The sequence below is a fragment of the Vulpes lagopus genome, chromosome 23 (genome assembly GCF_018345385.1).
Source record: "Vulpes lagopus strain Blue_001 chromosome 23, ASM1834538v1, whole genome shotgun sequence".
Classification (NCBI taxonomy): Eukaryota; Metazoa; Chordata; class Mammalia; order Carnivora; family Canidae; genus Vulpes; species Vulpes lagopus.
This window is the reverse complement of record NC_054846.1, coordinates 53,082,310-53,105,719: the sequence shown is the minus strand read 5'-3', so window position 1 is coordinate 53,105,719 and position 23,410 is coordinate 53,082,310. Positions and strand designations below refer to the sequence as shown.

General features: G+C 45.3%; 1 protein-coding gene and 1 long non-coding RNA gene across 6 annotated transcripts in view; one reads left to right on the top strand and one right to left on the bottom strand.

Annotated features, from left to right (window-relative positions):
* LOC121481327 overlaps positions 1-18,074 on the top strand; it is a 117,054-nt gene extending 98,980 nt beyond the window's left edge. The window contains exon 4 of one of the 2 annotated variants that reach the window (XR_005985259.1): positions 17,554-18,074. This is a non-coding gene — a long non-coding RNA (uncharacterized LOC121481327). The remainder of the gene's footprint in view (positions 1-17,553) is intronic. The other variant, XR_005985258.1, reaches the window with a different exon arrangement.
* Positions 18,075-20,143: 2,069 nt separating this feature from the next.
* Positions 20,144-23,410, bottom strand: part of ELAVL4 (ELAV like RNA binding protein 4) — an 86,776-nt gene continuing 83,509 nt past the window's right edge. For 3 of the 4 annotated variants that reach the window (XM_041737798.1, XM_041737797.1, XM_041737799.1), the window contains exon 7: positions 20,144-23,159. In XM_041737798.1, the coding sequence (XP_041593732.1) occupies positions 22,790-23,159 (370 nt within the window). In that variant the 3' untranslated portion in view covers positions 20,144-22,789. The remainder of the gene's footprint in view (positions 23,160-23,410) is intronic. The other variant, XM_041737800.1, reaches the window with a different exon arrangement.

The following is a 23,410-nucleotide window of genomic DNA, read 5'->3' as shown; positions in this document are numbered from 1 at the left end:
GTGAAATTGCCTGGCAGGGTGCCTAGGATACTGCAAGGGCTTCCTAAGGATTAGCTTTTCTTCTCCACCTCTGCCAGCCCTCTCGGGAAATCAACCAGATAAAAGTCTTTCTTTGCATAGTGTCATCTCCCCTCCTGACCCCCAAAGGTCTTCAAAGAGTTGGAGTCCTGTGGAAAACTGCTTAAGAGTATGCAAATAATTTCCCTTGTCTTTGAAATTTCTGGATCCTCTGTGCCATTTATTGAGCAGTGAGTAGAGAGCAGAGAAGCAGGGACCAAGGGTCTGTTCCATCACATATTTTGTGTAACTTTGGTTCAAGGGTCTTCAATTCAAGAAATGCTTATGGAAACACAAATGCCTTGTCCAGGCTTTCAAGGCCCTTCATGAACCTCTACTTGAACCCTCCAATGGTGTCATTTCACTTAGAGTAAAAGCTCAGGTCTTACAGAGGCTTATGGCGCCTGTATCAATTGGTGCAGCTGGCAAAACACAACTCACACCAGGTAATCTAGTGGAGATCATTTAAATTTTTTTTTTTTATTATTATTTATGATAGTCATACAGAGAGAGAGAGAGGCAGAGACACAGGCAGAGGGAGAAGCAGGCCCCATGCACCGGGAGCCTGATGTGGGATTCGATCCCGGGTCTCCAGGATCGCGCCCTGGGCCAAAGGCAGGCGCCAAACCGCTGCGCCACCCAGGGATCCCTAGTGGAGATCATTTAATACAGGGAGTTAGTTACAAAGGTGTTAGAAGAGCTGAAAGAGCAACCAAAAAGGTGAGGCAACTCTGAAATTAACAACTGCAGCAGCTGCTCCTTCCCCTAGGGATAGAGGAATAAAGGGAGGAGGCCATGTTGCTAGAGCCCAAAGGCTGGAGCTGTCCCACTGGAGCCCAAACCTTGGTAGGTCTGTCTGGAGGGAGCCGGAGCCCTGGGGAGTTGTGGTCTCTGCTAGATACACCACTTGAAACAGAGACAATGAGAGATTAACTTAGCTTGTATTCCCTCCCTCACTAATCTCCTACTAGTGCCTCCCTTTGGCCAAACCCAACCAGAAGTCAGAGGGCAAGGGAGCAAGCAGTACAGGGAAGGATGAATATGAGAGGAAACCAGCACAGGTTGGCACAGGACCTTTGAGCTATGGCGCACCCCTCCCCAGTCCCCTATTATGTCTTTGGACTCATGTCCAAAATCTCACACTTTGCTCACTGTGCTCCAGGCACGTTGGCCTCAGGATTCTTCGGGCACTCCAGCCCTCTACATTTGCTATTCTTTCCATCTGGATTTTGACCATGGGATATCCACATGGCTCCCTTCTTTGCTTCTATCTCTTTCTAAGTGAGGCCTTGTCTGACCATCCCGATTAAGTCTCCACCCTCCTCCCCTACTGGCCTGGCTTATCGCTTTGTTGCAGTATTCCTCTCTCTAGCTTTTTTTTTTTTTTTTTTTTTTAAAGATTTATTTATTTATTCATTCATTCAGAGAGAGAGACAGGCAGAGAGACAGGCAGAGGGAGAAGCAGGCTCCATGCAGGGAGCCCGACATGGGACTCGATCCTGGGTCCCCAGGATCACGCCCTGGACTGCAGGCGGCGTTAAACCGCTGCGCCACCAGGGCTTCCCCTCTCTCTAGCTTTTAAGACCATTTAACAGCCTGTGTAATTCACATTTTTATGTATGTATTTTTAGTATTCACCTCTCTTCTCTAGAATGTAAACTCCACGAAGGTAGAGATTTTTCTCTGCTTTGTCTACTGCTATATTGCCAGTGCCTAGGACAGTGTCTGGCAAGTAGTGAATACTCAGTATTTGTTGAGCAAATGAAAGGATGAACCAAAATTCAAACATCCTCCTCATTTGTATTCATTTGTTCATACAATGAATCTCACGTGGTGAAGGGATTGGAAAAGGGAACATAAGGGAGCAGTCTGAACAATTAGGATGCGTTTCGGTTTCCCCATTCATAAGGCACAGAGGTGGAGCAGGAGACCTCAAAGGACCCTTCAAGTCTCACCGTTCTACAAATCTTAGAGTATTTCCCTGGCAGAAATACTTGGAAGATAAAATTAATCCTCTCCTTAATCAGAGGTTCCCATCTCTGCATGTGACTTGTCAGGGGAACTTTTCTCTGATGCTCACACGATGTGGGAACTTGTCACATCTTCCATCTCTGGGAACATCCTCACCTGAAATTGAAAGGTAAATATTTCAGTTGTGAGTCTCTTTGTCATGACTCAAATAATTTTAAAATTGCTTAGATGTCTTTGCCTAACAATGTTCAGATTGTTCTAATGCAGGGGAAAACGGTAGTTTTAGACACAGTAATATTGATAGCAGCTAGTAATTTCCATGTATTTCTCACGGTTATTGGCACTGGGAGGATTACCAAGGAGAACTTTTTACTTATTAAAAAGATGTTCTATGTCAAAGGCCTAGCATGGCACCTGGCAATACAAGGTGCTCACTAGATGATGATGTTTGCAAGCATTATTTTTATGGAGTTGGGCTGGAAGATGCCATGCTTGTTTCTGGGATGCTATCATGTCATCAGGGATCTCAGCTCACAAGATTTTATCCCCAGTAGACCACTTTAGAGACCAGGACAGGATCACTGCAAGGGTAGCAGAACATTCATAGAAAAGTAAAGGTTTATGACTAGGGGGTCAGTGGATGGACAGCTTAGGGTTGGCACAATCTTTCCCTCATTCATTCAGCAGATAGTCTCCAATGCCTTTGTGCGAATCAACCTCTGTTCTTGCCTTCTAGCAACTCCCTATCTAGTCCAAAGGACAATATAATGCACTGTAAATATTGGTTAATGAATCTCAGTGCAATGGTTAGAGAGGGTACAGGGTGCTTCTGTGAGTCTTTAGAATATCAAAGATGCTTCAAAAACTACACATTGTATCAAGCACAAATTTTGTTTTGGCACCTTCACTTACCAGTTCTAGCAAAAAGGGAAGAGGAGCTAATATGATAAGCAATTATCACAGCATTTAAAAGACTATATTAGACTAATATAGTTTATAGTTTAGCGCCTGCCTTTGGCCCAGGGCGCGATCCTGGAGTCCTGGGATCAAGTCCCGCGTCAGGCTCCTGGCATGGAGCCTGCTTCTCCTTCTGCCTGTGTCTCTGTCTCTGTCTCTCTCTCTATGTCTATCATGAATAAATAAATAAAATCTTTAAAAAAAATAAAAGACTGTATTGTTTATTTATGTGGTCATTTGTATTGTCTGTTTCTTCCTTGGAGGCCAGGAAATTTTACCTGTTTTGTTACCTGCTTTTTCCTCTGCGTCTAGAACCATGTTGGGTGCATAATAAGCCCCCAATAAATATTTATTCACTGATAGACTAGACCACTTTAGGCCACTGTATAGGAAAAAGAAATAAAATTGGACCCTGGTCAAGAGAAAAAGTCTGGAAGAGCCCTGATGTCCTTGAAGTCAATGGGCACATGGTGGTCAGGAGTTGGGGGGTGGAGCACAAGGTGGCAGAGATTGGAGGTGTGGCCAGATCCTAGAAGTCTTGAATGCCAGGCTAAGCATCTTGGCCTGTGTTCTGAGGCCCTGGAGAGACATTGAAGGATTTTTTAGTTGAAGTGAGGACTTCTCAAACTCTTGCTCCATGACCTTCTTTTTCTTTCCAAGTTTCTTTTGTGTCACTTGCCTTATTGGACTGGCCCAGTCTTACTCGGGAGTTTTCTGGCCAGCAAAAGTCCTTTGGCAAGTGAAAGGGACCCAGTTATCTGCTCCCCCTTCCCTAAATCCAACTCAACCTAACTGAAGCCCACATTCTTCCTGTAATTCAACCCAACTCCAGCTAAGTTAGGGAAATATTTTAAAATGGCAACTCAGGAAGGTTGTTTTAACAATTATGTGATGAAGATGTCAGATCTCTATTGTCTCATTGCAGCCTGAGGGACAGCTGGGAGGGAAGTTACCTTGAGGGATTTTTTTTTTTTTTTCCTTGAGGGATTTTTATAATGTGCCTAATTACTAATGTGTATAAGGATGATGACAACTGGATGCTGGTTTCAGGGAGGGTGGGTCAAGTTTGGTTTGGTGTGTCTGTGCTACCCACCTTGTATATCAGGTTCTTTCAAGAAATTATTAACAAAAGTCTATATTCATTGACAAACATTTTTCTTTTTTTTTTAAAATTTTGTTTATTTAAGAGAGAGAGAGAACACAAGTAGGGGGAGCTGCAGAGGGAGAGGGAGAAGCAGGATCCCGCAGAGCAGGGAGCCTGATGCGGGGCTTGATCCTAGGACCCTGGGATGGACCTGAGCTAAAGGCAGATGCTTAACTGACTGAGTCACCCAGGCCCCCCGACAAACATTTCTTAAGCATCTACTAGATGCTGAGGTGAGGGAGTCTATATTCATAAGAAGCCAAGTCATTGACATGAGGACCTTTTCATCTAGGAGGGATGATCTGACACCGGCCCTGTGTCGGTTTTCATCTAGGAGGGATGATCTGACACCGGCCCTGTGTCAGGGGGTCAGATCACCGACCCCCTAAGATCATCACAACAAAAACAACATTTGTTATTTATTAGGTGTGTTTACGTTTATTTTCACATTTAACCCTCATAACAACCCATTGGGGTTGATATTTTTGTTTACATTTTATTAGAAAAGGAAGCCAACTATTGTTAGATCAGTAAGTGATACAGTGGGGATATGAACTTAGGTCTGACCCAAATCCCCGCTCTTTCCAAAGTGTCCGTGTCTTGCCTTAGGGGAGAGCTGTTGCATGTATGGGGAGTAGGACCAGGAGAAGAACAGCCATGCAGCACATCAGGAATTATTAGGAATGACGAAGGAGCAAATGGAAACTGGCTCAAATTACACAACGATGACTAGGACCAACATGTACTAGGCTCTTGCTATGTGCTTGCCTGAGTTCTAAGTCCCTGAAATTCTTCCAACAATCTGACAAGATAACTATTCTTAAATTTCCACCTGTGAGGGGCCAAGGTGCCTTAGATGTCCCTTCCCTCTGGCTCTATGAGAGGAGGGACAAGTTAGATGTCCATGGAAGAGGTAGTGAGACTTTGTGGAAAGAGTTCATGAGCTTTGGAGCCAGACAGACCCCCTTCCCCACGGCCAAGCCGTAGATGCTGGAAAGCTTACAGGGCTCCTCTGCACCTCTGATTCCTTACCTGTAAATGGGAAAATATATGTACTTCAAAGAGGTGTTAGGAGGATCATAGAAAATGTATTAAAGCCTTAGGCTCCTGGTTGGTACTCGTGAAAAAGCAGTTGTTTTTATTACCTCTGCTCCGAGCTCTGAGGACCCCATGCCAGGGCCTGGCCTGGCCACGTTAGCAGTGGAAGTCTCTCCTCTTCCCTGACCTGCTTCAGCTCCCCTTGAGCAGCCGTAGGCAACTGTCTGAAAATGCAGGAGGAGATGTGCTGCCTGTAGCTACTGCTCTGCCCAGCCGGTGCTGGCTTGGAACCCTAGCCTGGCTCTTAGGTCACCAAGGCACGTGGTCAGCCTGACTCAGATGTCTTACTCCTTTTGTAATTCCTCTGGGGATGTCCTGACCTCCAGATAGCAGTGGCTACAGTGGCGTTTGGCTTATATGAACTCTCCCTGACCAGAGATGAGGCGTGCAAGCCTAGCAGAGGGAGGAGGGTGAGAGTGGAGGTAGGCAAAGGGAGCCCTGATGAGGAGGCCTCAAGAGGATGGAGTTCTCACCTCCAGGTACTTACTTTTCTTTTTTTTTAATTAAAAAAATTTTTTTAAAGATTTTATTTATTTATTCATGAGAGACATAGAGAGAGGCAGAGACACAGGCAGAGGGAGAAGCAGGCTCCATGCAGGGAGCCCGATGTGGGACTCAATCCGGGGACTCCAGGATCTTTTCTGTCAACAGGTCACTTCTCAACTTGTCTTCTCAAATGCCAGGAACTTGATTGGAATGCCTCAGGCATTGCTAGGAAATACCTTTTAACTTACACCATAGCTAAATAGCCCTTGCTGACTTTAACCATACTTAACGTCTTTAAATGCAAAGCATTCCCAGCTTTCCATTTTGCTTAGTCCATGTCTTTAACAATCTGGTTTAAATGTCCCCTAAACTCTGGTAATGACACCTCTGAAGGCCCCTGGCTAATCTCACTTGAATCTGAAGACAATGGTACAAGGTAAGCAGGTCAGAAATAGTTATCCCTAGATTATAGATGTGGAGTTCAGAAAGGGAGATACTTGCTAGGGGTCACATACTGTAAGCCTGATAGAACAGGGAGCCAAATCCTCAGGTCTCTACATTACTCTACATTTTCTATTTAGGAAGTTGACAAGTGAACTCAGTGACCTTGGAATTAAAATCCACATTCCTTACTAGGGTCTTACTAGGGCAAAAGCCTACTGATCCAGCCCTGCTCAGTAATCCAGTGTCTGCTGGTACCTCTGTCTCTTCCCTGTTCTTCCTCTCACCCCTCTGGCCATCTGTTATTTCCTAGATCCCCTTAAACTCATCAGGCCTTTGCATTGATGTCCTTTGCTTGGCTCTTCCATAATGACTCCTTCTCAGTCTTCAAGTCCCATTTCAAAATCATTTTCTGAGGGAAAAGACCTATACGGGAAATAGAACCCCTCCGTTATTTTCTCCCACAACATCTTTCTTCCCAGCCTTTACCTAATCTAATTATTTTATTAAATGAACATATGGATGAATACTTTGGTATCCAAGACACTCAATTAAAGTAATTTAGTTATTCATCTATTTAGCAAAAAATTTTTGAACACCTACTAAAGGCCATTCTTTCAGGAGCTAAGGTTGTGATAGTGACCAAAACAGATACCAATCTCTGCATGATGGGGAGACTTTCCAAAGGACGGAAGAAAAGCAAATGGAGTTAGTGTCACTACAGGGCTTTGGGCTTGAATGACTGGCAGGACAGGTTGCCATTTGCTAAAATGGGGAATGGAGCAGGTTGGGTGGATGGGAGAGTAAAAAGCTATTTTTTTTTTAAATTATGTTAAGTATGAGATGCCCTTTAGACAATTAGGTGGAGATGTCAACTTGGCAATAGTGTATATGGCTCCCAAGTTCTGGGCAGAGATCGGCTGGAAATACATTTGGGAGTCATCCGATTATTAATATACTAAAAGCCAAAACTCTGGATGAATGATCTTGGGGAGTGAATGTAGTTAGAGAAAAGGCCTAAGAACTCAGCCTTCAACATTTAGAGGTCAAAGAGATGAGGAAGACACTGAGGAGTGGCAGAAAGGTAGGATAGGAAGCAAAGTCTTTGCTTGAGAATGAAGATGAAGGTGGGGCTATTGGAAGTTTGAAGAAGGAGGAGAGAGCAGGAAAGTGCCATCTAGGAGAGAGGGAGAGAAAATGAACTAGAGAAACAGTGCTCCTTGAGGCAATTTCAGGCCCTGAGGCTGGTGGTCCTTAATTTAGAGGAAGCGTGATCAGCGTTAGCAGGTGCCTTCCTCTGGTCTGTTCAGGTGTGAAGGAGCAGGTGAGAGTAGCCGGAGAGCTCAACGGTGCAGTGGGTGAGGCCTGGTGAGGACAGCGAGAATGCACCGGAGGACCTAGATGTTTGACCTTCGAGTTGACCCTGGGTCGAAGGGAAGCGAGGACAGTGGGATGGGGGAGTGGGAGGGGGGACAGGGAAAGGGGAGCCGAGGGTCCCAGGGGGTTGACAGAGGGAGCAGGAGAGGAGCTTGAAACAGAAGGTGGTAAGGCCCGAGGTGCAGCCAGAAGGGAGTAAAGAGGTGGAAGGAGAAGCCAAGGCTGAGGAATGGAGAAGCGGGATACTGGAGGGCTCGCCTCTGTGCATACTGACATCATCCAGGCTCCGGCGGACTGGTTTCGGAGCGAGTCTCAGCGTGGTTTGGGGGGGCTGGGAGTGAGGAATGCGCCTGGCACACGGTGGGTTCTCCGTCAATGTCCTTTAGTCGTGGGTTTGCATAGTGCTCGTTCAGGGCGCTGGGGCCTCTCCCTCAGTTGCTTCCAAAACAGAAGTCTCTGGGGGGTCAGGGCATACCTTCGTGTGTGGGTGTGGGGGGGTCCGAGCTGGCCCTGAGGGAACATGTGCCTGGGCTGAGGCCAGGCCCAGGCCCTCTGCTGGTTGCAGGCTGGACTCCCACCAGAGCCGCCTGCCTTCAGCTCAGCGGCAGCAGCAGCAGATGGTGAGAAGTGGGTGGGCTGGGGGTATCTGCAACTGATCCCACAGTTGCTGGATTAATGAGGCCTCGTGCCCGCCTTCTTTTCTGCAGTGTGCCAGCCGACAGTAGCTTCCTTTGCTGGGGTGGGTTTGTTTGTGGGAAATTTTTTGGCAGTGAAAGCTCAGCACCTGATGAAAACTTCCTCTCCCCCACACTGCTCCCCCTCCTCTCGCTCCTAGACTGGTTCTGTATATTCTGGGGCCTCCAGCCTTCCCCTGGGGTTCCTTCTGGAGTCAGCATGGTGGAGCTGAGATCACATAGAACTGCTTCTGTGCTTACAAAAGGGGAAACTGAGGCCTAGATACTGTAATCATTCATTCTGTGGCAGGAGGCTCAGGACTCCACATACATCCCATGCCTTTCCAGGGCCTAGCTACATCCCCGGTCCACATGGACTCCATGGGTGAGAACTTGGATGGTTCCTATTTGAGCTTCAGACATATGTAAGCATATCTGATGGGCATCGAGGTCGTGGGGATGGGCCACTGGCATCCAGGTTACACTAAGGACCACAGGGTGGCAAGAGAAGACATCACTGTAAGTGAGGAGGGGGGTGACACAGGGGACCAGGCTAGCAAACAGGCTTGGAGACAAAAGGTGCCGGGTGGGCCCTTCTTAGCCCACTGTGACCTACCCCCACCCTGGCAAATCCAAAGAGTCACTAGGTGTCTAAGCAACTCTGTGGCAGGCCTGTCTCTTTCCTAGCCAAGGGGGATAAGAGAAAGGGAGGGTGCATCCTAGTGATGAGTGAGAGTGAGAGTGAGCAAGTGAGAGAGAAATGAGCCCTACAGATCTGGAGGTGAGCAAAGACGCTGAGATATTCCAGTCAGCGATGTGGTGGGAATTGGGGCCACAAGGAGCATCAGGGGCTAAAAATAGGCCAGTGCCCCTGATGGGGAGCCCTGAGATGCATGGCAGCAATAAAGCAATGACACTACGGAGGCAGGTGGGGATGGAACTCCTAGAAGTGGGGACAGCAGGCATTTTTTTAAAAAGATTTTATCTACTTATTCATGAGAGACACACACACAGAGAAGCAGACACACAGGCAGAGGGAGCAGCAGGCTCCCTGCAGGGAACCCGATGTGGGACTCGATCCCGGGTCTCCAGGTTCACACCCTGGGTCAAAGGCAGGTGCTCAACCGCTGAGCCACCAGGGCTGCCCCGACAGCAGGCATTTGGGGTGGGTCTGAAGACCAACATGGTCTCATCAGTGTTGTCAGGTTGAGAGGCGCAGGCAATGACCAGTCAGACAGGGTCATAATCAAACTTAAATCAGTGAGGCAAAGTCGTCTATCCTTTCCCACATAGTGACAAACTCAAAGATATATGTCACAATAGGGTAGAGGGACAGGCTGTCTAGGGCCAGAGTAAACAGCTTGGGCGCTCTAACAGCCCAGGGCCTCACTCGGCTGCCCAGAGTGTTGAGGAACTAGAATGAGTACATCAATAAAAATTCGCGCTGGCTCTCTGCTCCTCCCCGTTCGCAGACAGCTGCACCTTCTGGTGCAGGGCCAGCTGCGTCCCTGAGACACAATGGTGCAGGTCGGAGTGAACGGATTTGGCCGTATTGGGTGCCTGGTCACCAGGGCTGCTTTTAACTCTGGCAAAGTGGATCTTGTTGCCATCAATGACCCCTTCATTGATCTCAACTACATGGTGTACATGTTCCAGTAGGATTCGACCCATGGCAAATTCACGGCACAGTCAAAGCTGAGAACAGGAAACTTGTCATCAACGGGAAGTCCATCTCCATCTTCCAGGAGCAAGATCCTGCCAACATCAAATGGGGTGATGCTGGTGCTGAGTATGTTGTGGAGTCCACTGGGGTCTTCACCACCATGGAGAAGGCTGGGGCCTCACTTGAAGGGCAGGGCCAAGAGGGTCATCATCTCTGCTCCTTCTGCTGATGCCCCCATGTTTGTGATGGGCATGGACCACGAGAAGTATGACAACTCCCTCAAGATTGTCAGCAATGCCTCCTGTACCACCAACTGCTTGGCTCCTCTGGCCAAAGTCATCCATGACAACTTCGGCATTGTGGAGGGCCTCATGACCACCGTCCATGCCATCACTGCCACCCAGAAGACCGGGGACAGCCCCTCTGGGAAGCTGTGGCGATGGCCAAGGGGCTGCCCAGAACAACATCCCTGCTTCCACTGGCACGAAGGTCATCCCTGAGCTGAACAGGAAGCTCACTGGCATGGCCTTCTGTGTCCCCACCCCCAATGTGTCAGTTGTGGATCTGACCTGCTGCCTGGAGAAAGCTGCCAAATATGATGACATCAAGAAGGTAGTGAAGCAGGCATTGGAAGGCCCCCTCAAGGGCATCCTGGGCTACACTGAGGACAAGGTTGTCTCCTGTGACTTCAACAGTGACACCCACTCTTCCACCTTCGACTCTGGAGCTGGCATTGCCCTCAATGACCACTTCGTCAAGCTCATTTCCTGGTATGACAATGAATTCGGCTACAGCAACTGGGTGGTGGACTTCATGGTCCACATGGCTTCCAAGGAGTAAGAGCCTCCTGGACCACCAGCCCCAGCAAGAACAAGAGGAAGAGAGAGACCCTCAGCTGCTGGGGAGTCCCTGCCCCAACTTAATCCCCCAACACACTGAGAATCTCCTGACCTCCAACTTACATCCTAGACCCAGAGGAAGGGGAGGGGCTTGGGGAGCCCTGCCTTGTCATGTACCATCAATAAAGTAAAATGCACCCAGCCAAAAACAAAACAAAACAACAACAACAAAAAACAAATTTGCTCGCTGGTTGGGAAACTCTGCAGTAAGGAAAGTATTTTTTCTTGTGTAATAAGAAGCGCAGGGCAGATAATCCAGGGCTGCTGCAGCAGTTTAGAGATGCCACTGAGGACCTAGGTGCCCCATATGTTTCTAATCTGCTATCTATGGTTATTGGCTGTTGCCTTCATAGTTGCCACATGGCCCCTGCAGCTCCAGACATCACATCAGCATTCCGAGGGGGAAGAAAGAAGAGGTGTAGGAGGATGATGGCAAGGGGAAAACAATGTCCACTGAGCTTGCTCTCCTTTAAAGCGCTTCCCTGGGAGCCTCACCAGGGACTTGCTACATCTCCTTGGATGGAGCTGTGAGACGTGACCACCTCCAACTGCCAGGAAGCCTGGAGGACATGTCGAAGCTAGGCGTTTTGTTGCCTAATAAAATTAGGGTTCTGTTAGGAAGGAAGGAGAGAGTTCATAGGGGCAGTTTTGAGCAGGTGGACCCGGACCTGCGGGCAGGAAGGGGAGGGGATGAGGCTCATTAGCAGTCAGAGCCTCGGTGGTGCAGGGCCTTGAAGTTGTGCTCGGGCATCCAGACTGAGTCCCCTGGGTGACGGGGCTCCCCTCTGGGGATTTAGGCTGCGAAGGGATTGGTCAGATGGATATTTTAGCTCATTCTGACTGAGGGGACGGGAAGGGTGCAGGGGCTGAGGAGGGGGTCTCCTGTGGGGTTAGTGCCAGAACCCACAGGCACAGGAGGGGCCCAGCTCGGTCTCTGCGCCCTGATGGAGCTCACATGAGGAGAATGGCTGCGGGGAGGTGGGGAAGGGGATGGATTTGAGAAATATTCAAGAGGTAAGAATCAGTTTGGTGACTGGGTGGTTGGGGGAAACGGGTGGGGTTTTTAAGAAGCCCGCTGGGTTTCCCTGCGTGGATTGGGATGTGGAACAGCAGAGAAAGAGCAGGTCTGGAATATGTAATTCGCTCAAAATCACACAAGAAATTGGTGGCAGAGCTGGGAATTGAGGCGAGGTCTCCTGGCCAGTGTTCCTTCCATTACTATACTTCATACTCCAGCCTCGATCCTCTGGAACGTGGAAAACAGTCCACTGATCCCCCTTTGTCCACCCGCCAGGTCATGAGATCCTAGGGGTGGGATTCGCATGGCGGTGGCATCATGCTTCTGGAAGCCACGTTGACAAGGCTAAAGCGGGCAGGCCCAGGGGTGCGGGGCCTGGCTCTGACTGGGGCAAGGGGTGCGGGGAGTGCCTGGGTTGGGCATCGGCTCTCCCACAAGTATTCCTTCTCTAATCCCTGCTTTGCGCTTGGCTGGGACATTAATTTCCTACTGCTGCTGTAGCAAATTACTACAAACTGAGTGGCTTAAAACAACACCAATTTATTCTCTTGGGATTCTGGAGGTCCTTACCCCTTTGAGCTTGCAGAAACCCCCTGCAACCACCTTCCTGGGCTCCTGGGCCCAACCTTTTGCATCTCCTACTACTGACTGATCCTCTGGCTGCCCTTGTGATCGTATTGGGCTCACGTAGGTAATTCAGGATAATCTCTCCATTTTAGGATCCTTAACTTCCGCGCATATTTGCAAAGTCATGTTTATCACGTAAGAAGGTAACATACCCCAAGGTCCAAGATCAGGACCTGGACATCTTGGGGGGCATTACTCATTCCGCCCACCGCAGTTGAGCACCTTCACTGATGTTCTTTTTGTGCCCAATCTTGTGCTGACAAATAGGTCACAGCCCTTGCCCAAGGAGCTTACAGTTTAGGGGTGAAGGCAGAGATATAAGCAGCAAACGACTCTGCAGGCTGAGGCAGGGGAGCACAGAAACTTTGGGCACCCAGGGGAGTGGTGCATTATCCGATCTAGGAAGTTAGGGAAGGAGGGAGCCCGGGGGGGCTCAGCGGTTTAGTGCCTCCCTTAGGCCCAGGGCATGGTCCTGGGGACCCGGGATCGAGTCCCACATCGGGCTTCCCGCCTGGAGCCTGCTTCTCCCTCTGCCTGTGTTTCTGCATCTCTCTCTCTCTCTTTCTCTCTCTCTCTCTCTCTCTCTCTGTGTGTGTGTGTGTGTGTCTCATGAATAAATAAATAAAATCTTAAAAAAAAAAAAAAGGAAGTTAGGGAAGGAGCTTCAGAGGAGGTGGCTTCCATGCTGAACTTTGAGGAATGTGTGAGAATTAGCCAGATGAATAATGACGGGACGATGATGATGATGATGATGATGATGATGATGATGATAGCAAACATTTGTATTGCTATTTGCCAGGTTGGGCTTTTTTTTTTTTTTTTTTCAGGTTGGGCTTTAATCACTTAACGCATTAATGCATTTGATTCTTTCAGTACCATATGAAGTGGGAACTTTATCATTGCTAGTCTATAGATGAGTAAACTGAGGCTGAGAAAAGCTGATCCATTGGCTGGAATGCAGGTCCTTCCCATTACTCTTAAGGTACAGATCAAAGTCCTTTCTGCAGTGAGGCCCTGGGGTATCAGGTTCCTGCTACCACTCCCAGCCCGGCCCTAGCGCCTTCACTGGCTCCTTGCAGCTGAGCCTCCTTTCCACCTCTGGCCCTCCGTGCTCTTCCCCTCTGCCTAGGAGGCAACATGTCCCCTCATCCTTCAGACCTCAACTCAAATGCCACAGAAGCAGGGCATTCCTTGTCCTCAGATGGGCAGGTGTCCCTGTTACTATCAGAGCAGCCTGTACTTGACTTTAACAGCATTCATCCCCCGCTGTATACAAACATCTCTTTTGTCCCCTCATTGTATCCTTAATGCCATAGAGGAGGTGGTCAATAAATATTTGCTGAATCAAAGAAAAACATCAGGAAAATGAAAGTCTAGCAGAAAGCAGGAACAAGACCATCAGGAACCATCTAGTCCAACACCTTCCCTTAACTTCTGGGAAACTGAGGCCCAGTGAGATGTATTGACTTGCCCAGTGTCACACAGTAGGTCATGGGGAAGGCTGAGGATTCTGAATCCTGGTCCTGGGTCACGTTCATGGCTCCCATTGTGATGCTCCTGACCTTGCCCCGGTGGCCGGCTGTCCAAGTCTGATTGATCCTTCAAGGCAAAGCCGATTCCTAAACATCTCTAGGATGCCTTTCTTATTACACCTCAATCTCACCCTCCCCTGCCAAAGTTACACTTGACTGTCTTTTTTCTCTGTGCTCCCCAAACACCCTCTAGCTTTGTTCTTGTTCTTCAGTGCTCTGCTTGTGTTTGAGCTCTTCCAAGGCAGGCACTGCATCTGATTCCTCCGTCCCCAGGGAGGCATGCACACAGCAGTACAAATGTGGTGTGTGAAGTGTGCTGTGAGACAGGAAAGGAGAGGGATATGGGATTGTCCAGGAATCCCTAACCCAGCCTGAGGTCAGGGAAAGTTCTCAGGAAGCTGTGAATCATGAGCTGAACAAGCAGGATTAGCCATGTGGACTGCGCAAGTGTTCGTGTGTATTTTGAGTGATAAAGGGCCTGGGGTTGGGGGCGGGGAGGAGGGGAAGGGCATTTTAAGGAGAGGAATCCTAATGTTTGTAGGATAGAATAAGGAGCTAGTCACCAGGGATGGGGTCGGGGAACCCAAAGTCCTTTTTCTCCCAAAGATTCAAATGCAGGGGTGGAAGGAGCTCCCAAGGGTGTTCCCTAGCTAGCTGAGCAGGCAAGACAGGCCAACTGGGTGACAAACGGGGGAGGGCTGCCCTTTACAAATGGTCCGATTGGATCCCTTTCTTGTCTTGAGTCAGAACTATGAGTCTTTCTTGTGCCCACAGCTAAGATGGGGAGGGCTTGGGGGTGCCGTCTTCCTCTGCCCTGGTGCTGCCGCCGGCCGCCTGGCCCACTGAGCCCCTGCTGGAGGGCAGCTCCCCCAGGCCCTCCTTTGCAGCTCTCTGCACAGGACTGCAGCCCAGCCTCAGCCACCTGCACCGGGTGGTCTGTGAAAAGGAGAATTCACGGAGCCAGTAGCCTCTAAATGCCAACCACCCAGGGCCCGCACGGTCTCTCTCTCTCAAGGACCCTCTCGGAAGAGCTGGCTGCTGGGAAAGGGACATCCCTGAAGGTGAGGCGAGGAGGTCACTGCGGTGGCCGGGCACCCAGCAGGGGAGGGGTGTGCACAGGGCCTGTGTTGCCGAGGGGCAGTCAGAGCCCCAATGGCATGTGCCTGGAGTTGCTGTCGTATTTCAAGAGAATTGCTCTAATTCCATGAGGCCGAGTGAGATTTCCCAGTGCTCGCTCTCCCTTCATCCTACTATTTCCTCCCTCCTTGAGGCTTTCTCTGCTCTATCCATCCATCCATCCATCCATCCATCTATCCATCCACAGGCACCCACCAAACCCACTTCCCCTGCCAGAGGGTCTGGCCCAAGCGCCTTTCCTCTGGGAATCTTTCTGGCTACAGTTGAATTCCTACCCCCGTTGACCCGTAGACAGCAGAAGTTTGAACTGTGAGCGTCCATCTAAACACGGATTTTTTTTTATAGCACTGTGAATGTGTTTTCTTTTCCTTATGACTTTCTTAATAACATCGTCTTTTCTCCAGCTTATTTTACTATAAGGATAGAGTATATAACATGTACAACATACAAAATACGTGTTAACTGCGTGTTATTGGTAAGGCTTCTGGTCAACAGCAGGCTGTTAGTACTCAAGTTTTGGGGGAGTCAAGAATTATATGTGGATTGTTGACTATGTGGTGGTCAGTGCCCCAGGCCTCGTGTTGTTCAAGGGTCAAATGTATTCCTCATCAAGTGCCAGGAACTTGATTTTACCTCTAATCCTTCTTTATCTGATCACAAATCTCAGAGACATTAAATGAGTAACCCAGAGAACCAGACCTAGAACTTTCTTTCCCTCAAGCATATTCTCCTTCCACCAGGCCACACTCTCTTTCCTTCCTGGCTACCAAAATACTGTTTCACTCCACACAAATTTTCAAAATTTCCTGTAATTCTCTTTACAGCACAGAAACTACCTGGCATGGCTACCTAATTGTTTCATATATCTTGTCTTTATAACAAAGGTCTAAATGTCCTTCCCTTTGCTTGTTTGTTTCCTGTCACAATCCACTGCACAAAATAGGTGGCAGAAAAAAGTGTTGAATATGTTTGCTTATCGCTGTGCCCCCTAACTCAGCGCCTGGCATGTGGCAGATGTCCAGGGTAGGGATTCAGGTGTAGACAAGGCTTAGGCTGGGTCTCCACCCTCAGCCTGCCATACCTCACAGGTAGGTGGCTGTGCGACAAGTGGTGGTATCACACTGAAAGGCCATCAGTGTGGTTTAGTGGAAAGACATTGCAGTGACAACCTGGGTATAAATTCCAGGTCTTCGACATGCTGTAAAATCTTGGGCAAGGTACTTAATATCTCTGAGCCTATTTTTTCAGATGTAAAATAGGGATTATACTATGTGCCTCCTAGGAATGTTCTAAGGATTCAGAGGCAATACGGGTAGGAAAAGGAGCTCTCATCGTGGTGCTAGTGTTCACAGGACACCTTCATCTCTTAGGGAGACTTGGAGGGCCAGCTCTGAGGGTGGCTGAGTTGGCTTGTAAGCATTTCTTACCTTAGGGGTCTATCATCAGTTCCTTTCTACCTTATTGACTTTTGGTGGTTTGAATAGACTTGTCAACGAAATTTTCATGTTTAAAAGCTGTTGCTCATCAGGATTTAAAAACTCTCATTTTTACTTTTTCCTTGCCAATTTGTGTATAAACCACTGTTACTGGATCTGTTTTTCCATTAAAGATTTGGGGATTAGCCCCAGGCACAAAGCATTAATGTTATTTCCCTTGTCCCTTACATAACAGGACTCATCTCTGCCTTTAATTGAAATAAGGACCATTTGGTAATGGTTTTGGTTCTAATTATGATAGAATTGGCTCATAGCCAGGGTGGTATAACTAGGGGCTTTGGGGTCAGGCAGATCTGGGTTTGAATTCCATTTTTACCACCTACCTGCTTGCACAAGATAACAAATCTCTCTGAGTCTCTTTTTGCTCTATGTAAAAGGAGGATACTCTTAACTGATTTTGCCGAAGGACCAAACGCTAAAGGTATAGTGCCTGGCATAGCAGAACAGTAATAAATGCTAGTGCTCTTTCTAGAAATAATCTCTTAAACCTCAAGGACTTTGGTGGAAACTGTTTAAGATAATTACATGGTATCCTGGAGTGGCATGTGAGTCTACTTTGCATTTGAACCACTAGCAGATTAAGCCGGACTTGCACAGGGAAACCTTCCTGTAATTAACCTGGGGTTGGGTGATTTTAAGCCAGTTTTCATCCTGCCAGAGAAACAAAAAAGAGGAGACTGAAGAAATGCTACTCCTTTAATTGAAGGAACACTTTTATGTTCTCAGGTCTATTTTAATCTTAAGTGCCGATTATGCATCATTCTCTCCTGTTAACAGACACTTCTGTAAGTGATCTGCATGGCGAGAAATATGATTCTTACATAAATACTGTACCATGAGAAATTACCTTATTACTTAATATGCCAAAAAGCTAATAAGATAAAGGAATGGTACGAGTCATTTTTGGACAATATTAAAACTTGATTTTAGCTCATGGAAATAAAATGTAATTTCCTTTTATTATTCTCTTTTCCAGGTAGGACGAAGGCAGTGGAGGATGGAGGGATATTATACAACTGTGTTCCAGGGGCTCTTCTTAGGGCTGTGGAATGGATCCAGGCAGGATGGACTCAAATTAAGATTGTAATGACTCTTCCGTTTAGAAAACACACTCTTGCTGTTAATGATGCTTTGTCAGGAATGATTTTTTAATTTGCAAATGAAAGTAAAACACCCATTTCCTATTCAGTTGTATGAATGCTTGCCTCCATGTGTTTGCATGCGTATGTTGGTTAAAGAACAAAGGCACGGTGCCTGCAGAAAGTTAAGTGCAAAACAATGTGAAGAACTGAGAGTTTCCTGAACCAGCTCTGGTGAAAGGCGATTAAGTGCCAAATTTTGACAAGGCTAAGGTAGCTAGACACAAATACTGTCTGCAAAGAAGCACTATGAGACTTTGAGTTTCAAATGTACTTTTACATGTTCTCTGGGATTGAAATTTTTTTATTTATAAATGAACAAATAATGACTGGTCTTGTTGAAAGAAATTTAAATAGGACCCAAGTTGATAAAATCTTCTGGCTGTAATAACATTTGGTCATTGCTTGATCTTTGCTGCCAGATGTAGGTAGTGTTGATGCTGGTGACGATGCGGGATGGTTACAGACACAAGCGCATGTTTTTGCCCTCCTTTCTTCCTATCAGTTTGACAGAAATAACACTAAGTAAATGCCTTCAGCCTTCCCTGGCATGCAGTTTTTCATCCAAGCAAAACATAATGTACCTAGGACCTAAAAGAAATGTAATAATTTCTGCATTCTTGTGATTTGTTAAAACTTTCCTACAAACACCTACAGAAACTATATAATGTTTGCCTGGAGATTTAAGGTAACAGGCTTACACTCACAGCAAGATGAAATTTTTATTAGATGTTAGGCAGACATGTTATGCTGATGTTGAGAAGTGCTGCCAAGAGAGTGTATGTAGAATGGCCTGTTATGGATATTTTACAGACCTATTTAAACACCTACAGCCATTTGTGAAACTTTCAGGACAGATCTGTTGGAAGCTGGGGAGTGAACATTAGGAACTGGTAAGATTCCACCGACTTCTAATATTCCAAAATAATATATCCATTTGCTTAAAGTGCACTAAAACGACACCTTTAAGGATCAGAGGTGGTGATGATTAGTAATAACCATTGCAGGTTTAGCAGTGACATTTTTAGATCGTACACACACATTGTGAAGCTCTGTTATTCCTGGGAGCAGCTAGGAGTTTGTCCATTTTTCTTCAGAAAAGGAACATAGGGGCTTGTCTTTAAATAAAACTAAAATAAGAATCTTTAAGTTCAACTACGTGAAGTTCAGGCTGACTTAGTTTTAATATTTAGCTTAGTTAATTAAATCCCATTCTTTGCCCTGAATTTAATTATCCCAACCATTGAGGTAATTTAATATAATAATAAAAAGGGGGGGCTAATGAGAAATGGAAGAGAATCTGACTATTCCTTCATCTGGCTCAGTGGGAGCATTTCTTCTGCAAGTGTCAGTTTATGGACGGTGATGGTTTATGGGGCATTATGAATTTTCAATTAGGGAGAAAATGGAAACGAAAGACAGACAGTAGATCATCCAAGAGTGATCATATCAGGAAATCACTAAAAAGCTCATCTGTAAAGTTCAAGGCATATTTTAATATGACTTCATGATACCTTAGGCATTTTGTGCCCCCTCTCAGGGGAGCTCAAAATCCATGGCTTTTTTTAGTTTTTATTTTTTTATATACACTGTTTAAGTCTTTGCTTAGGGTTTCTATTTAAAGGTAAGAAAGCCAAATATTTGCCGCTTCTATGCAAAAGTGAATGCTAAAATAAAAAGGTGACTTTTCTTGTTTAGCTGTCACTTCCAATGCAAAGGTCTATTTTAAGGTCGGTTTCCTTAAAACTGCGCAAGCTCTGTGACCTCGATGCTGAGGTGCTGTGCGGTATAATCAGACTGGGATCCAAAACCCAGCTGGGAACTTGCTAGCTGTTTCAAGCAGCTTATTCTATTGTGCCTCAGTCTTGCCATCCGTGAAATGAGGACAGTGCTATCCACTTCCCCCGGATTGCTGGGGAGCAAAGTGGGAGAATGCAGAGGGCACCACACAGCCTGACAATAGATGCTCTGCAAATAGTGATCTCCTTTCTTCTGAATAAGTCACAAATAAGTTATAAATGGATAACAGACGCCAATGTATCATCATGCCAAACATAAAGCCAAACGCGCCAGCTCATTATCAATCAGGGCAGTGTTCCTCACTTTAAAGTGCCGGTGATTCACCTGGGAATCTGCTTAAATATAGATTTGCATTCAGCCCAAGATTCTGCATTTTAACAAGCTCCCAGATGATGCAGATACTGGAGGCTGGAGCCACACTTTCAGTCATAAGGAACTAGGCCAGTGACTTTTGAATACGGAATTGACTTGGAGAGACCGGGCTAAGTTGCAAAGCACAATTTTACTCTACTTTTTTGTTTGTTTGTTTGTTTTTGCATTTGTTTAATGATAAAATTATTGGGGAAATCTGAAGATGCTACAAAAAAAAGTTTGAGTGAACACATTTAAAAATCTGGGAAGCTCAAATCCATTCTACACACTTTCATTTATTGTCTGGACAGATAAAGTACAAATAATTCAAACACAACAAGGTTATGAAAAAAAAAAACATTTACAATACTTCCCCTCAGAAATCATCTAAACTAGCAAGATTAACATGAAGTCATTCATTATAACTAAAGTATACAACTGCCTGGTCCTAAGATTTTTTTTCCTTTTTTTTTCCCCCGAGAGTGAACACATTATAGAGAAGAGATTTTTGGCATGCCTTTCCCACTAATGCTCAGCAAATGCATCAAAACTTTGCCAGCAAACTGCGTTCATTCATAGCAGGCGATGTAAAAAGTTTTCCCTGAATGTTGAACGAGTGTTCTCTGAACTGAAATCTGGTGGTTGTTTTTGTATTTTTGTTTTTCCGCAACCGAAAAGAGGAAAAAAAAACAGAAAAAAAATGTAAAGGAGGAGTCTATGATGCAGCCTTGGTTTTCGTGATCTGTCTACCACTATGACTGCTACTACAAAGCTTGCCTCTTCAGTGTGAAAACAACAGTTCTCTCTACATGCACTTAGTGGGTTCAGCATGGGAAAAAACGCACAAAATAAGCACAAGTTATAAATAACCATAACGTTTTATTACCATTAAGACTAAACTTGTATTGAAAAGATTTTATATAACAAGACAAGAAAAGCAATAGCAAATTTAACTATCAACTAGATTATGCATAGCGAGTAACTGTTTCTATTACCCAGGGAAGAGCATGAACCCTTGTATTTTTTTGTTTTGTTTTTGTTTTAAATATATAACCGTACAAAGCACAAACATACTAAAATGATCAGTGCACTGGACGCGGGAGGATGCTCCCTCAGTCATTTTGTTCCCTTAGCTCTGTTTTGTTTTCCCCAATCTGAATTACATTAAAATAAAGACCCAGTTGTTTTTATTTTTCTACTGTGCAGTAAGAAAAAATATTCACAACAAACATGACAATATATCAAACAATAGTTCTACACAAGTTACCTTGATACCTCTTTAACTGTCACTTAAATATCATAAGAAAACATTGTAAGACATATACAAACAAAACTAGCCAAGTGTTACAACTTATAATAAATTAACCCAAAGAAAAAATAACTTTATATATATATATTTATATTGTATATACACATACACACACAACAGAATGACACAATAATATGCTTCTTCCCATAGTTTAAGTAAACAAATAAGTAGTCTAGCCAATCTAGCTATATTTGATCTCGGCCATAGGCATCATCACATCGGCGATTAAATAAATAAGTGTTTCAAGCAACATAAACAGTGTTTCAAATGTACCAACACAGCCCAATTCTATCAGCATGGGCTACAAAGTGAATTTGAAAATTCCTTAATGAATTTAAAGCAAATGTATCTTTTGTTTTCCTCTCCTAAACACATTACATTTAACTATGATACTAAGATATGTAAATAATTTCGTAGCACCTACTGCTCAAACTAAGGAAGTTTTAGATCAAAAGGAAAATTAATCTTTTTAATTTTTGTTCTGCTGACATCCCATACTGATGACTTAAAGAAAAACTGTCTTTCAACTCATCTCCTTGCTTTTGGGTTTTGACTGTGGGGAACTGTGGTACCCTGGGTAGAACGAACACTCCTTTCCCCTAGTAATTAATAATTGTTTTTTATTATTATTACATGCTATGAAAAGATATGAAGATCATCTGTTTATAGCCCATCCTTCAAAAAACAGTCTACGAATCCAGTTTAAAACACACATCTTGATCTCTAAAAAGTTACCAGTGCAGTATGAACGCGACAAAGTTGTCAATTTCCCCTAAATTAGCCAGTCAAAATATTTTTTTCTCAAATCCAGATTCTCTTGTAAAAATTCTTTATATTTTATAAAAATAGATTTTTCTTGAAACCCATTTTCAGCAAAGAGACCACCTCTTTGGCAACAATGTTAATGTTATTAAATTGTTAATGTCATCAGGTATCCCCCTTGCCCCCATCCCCTAACAGAAGACTGTTTTTAGTTCACATGATATAAAAGAAAAAAGGAAAAATAAAAAAATTTGCAAAAGTTTTTTTTTCATTTTTGCAATTTTTATTATTCCTCTTTTGATTTGTGTGGGGGTTTTTTACCAATCTGATTGGATCAACTTTGTGACAAAAAAGAAAAATCTTTTTTTTTCTTTCTTTGAATCCCATTACTTTGTAAAAATTGTTTTATTTTTATTATTATTTTTTTTTTGTTTTTTGTTTTTCTTCTTCAAATGAGCGAATGGTCATCTTAAAAAGATCCACCTTCAAGGAAGGTAGTAAAGTTAGCTGGCTGGGTTAAAATCCCTGCACATCGCTATCTATGTATATTATATTCAACAACGACAGCTATGAAAGAACATTCAATGCATCAAAGGTATTTTTTTGTTTTTTTTTTTTTCTTTTTTTCTAAGCATTATAAAATCCTTTCCTGGTACACGTCAGGATAATCCAATGTTTTAATACTTAGGCAACACTGGCTTATAAAGTCCATGGTTGAATATAAGCCTCGAAAAGTTTGTTTCTCTCTCTTTTGTGTGTGTGCGTGTGTATGTGTGTGTGTGTGTGTGTGCGCGCATGTGTTTTGTTCGTATATATTTATATATATATTTTAATAAGTAAGGATGGGAAATTCAGGACTTGTGGGCTTTGTTGGTTTTAAAGGAAACTTGCAACACTCGGTCTCCTAGGCGGTACCCGTTGAGGCTGGCAATGGCCATGGCCGCCTCATCATAGTTGGTCATGGTGACAAAGCCGAAGCCCTTGCACTTGTTGGTGTTGAAGTCGCGGATGACCTTGACGTTGTTCACGGCGCCGAAGGGGCCGAAGAGCTGCCAGAGGACACTCTCGTCGGAATCAGGGGACAGGTTGTAGACAAAGATGCACCAGCCCGTTCCCGTGTGACCAGGGATGTTCATTCCCACAAGGCTTGTCATCCCATCAATTGTGATTGGGGAGAACCTGGGGGAACATGTAGAAGGGGGGACTGGTCCAGACATCAGTCTGACCACGGATAACACACAGATGCACAGACACAGACATGGGGCAGAGGGCTGAGTGAGTGTTTGCAAGGAGAGTCTTCAGGGTTTAAAAACCAAAACACAAAAAAACTAGTGTCTGCGGCATTTCTTTTGAATGGAAAGGCTAAACTGGCTAAGGCCTATATATGGCACGAAAAAGGCTAGGTCGATTCCTAATAACCACAAGGAACTCCCAGAGCAAGGCTCCATTATGCTTCTGCCACAGTATATGGT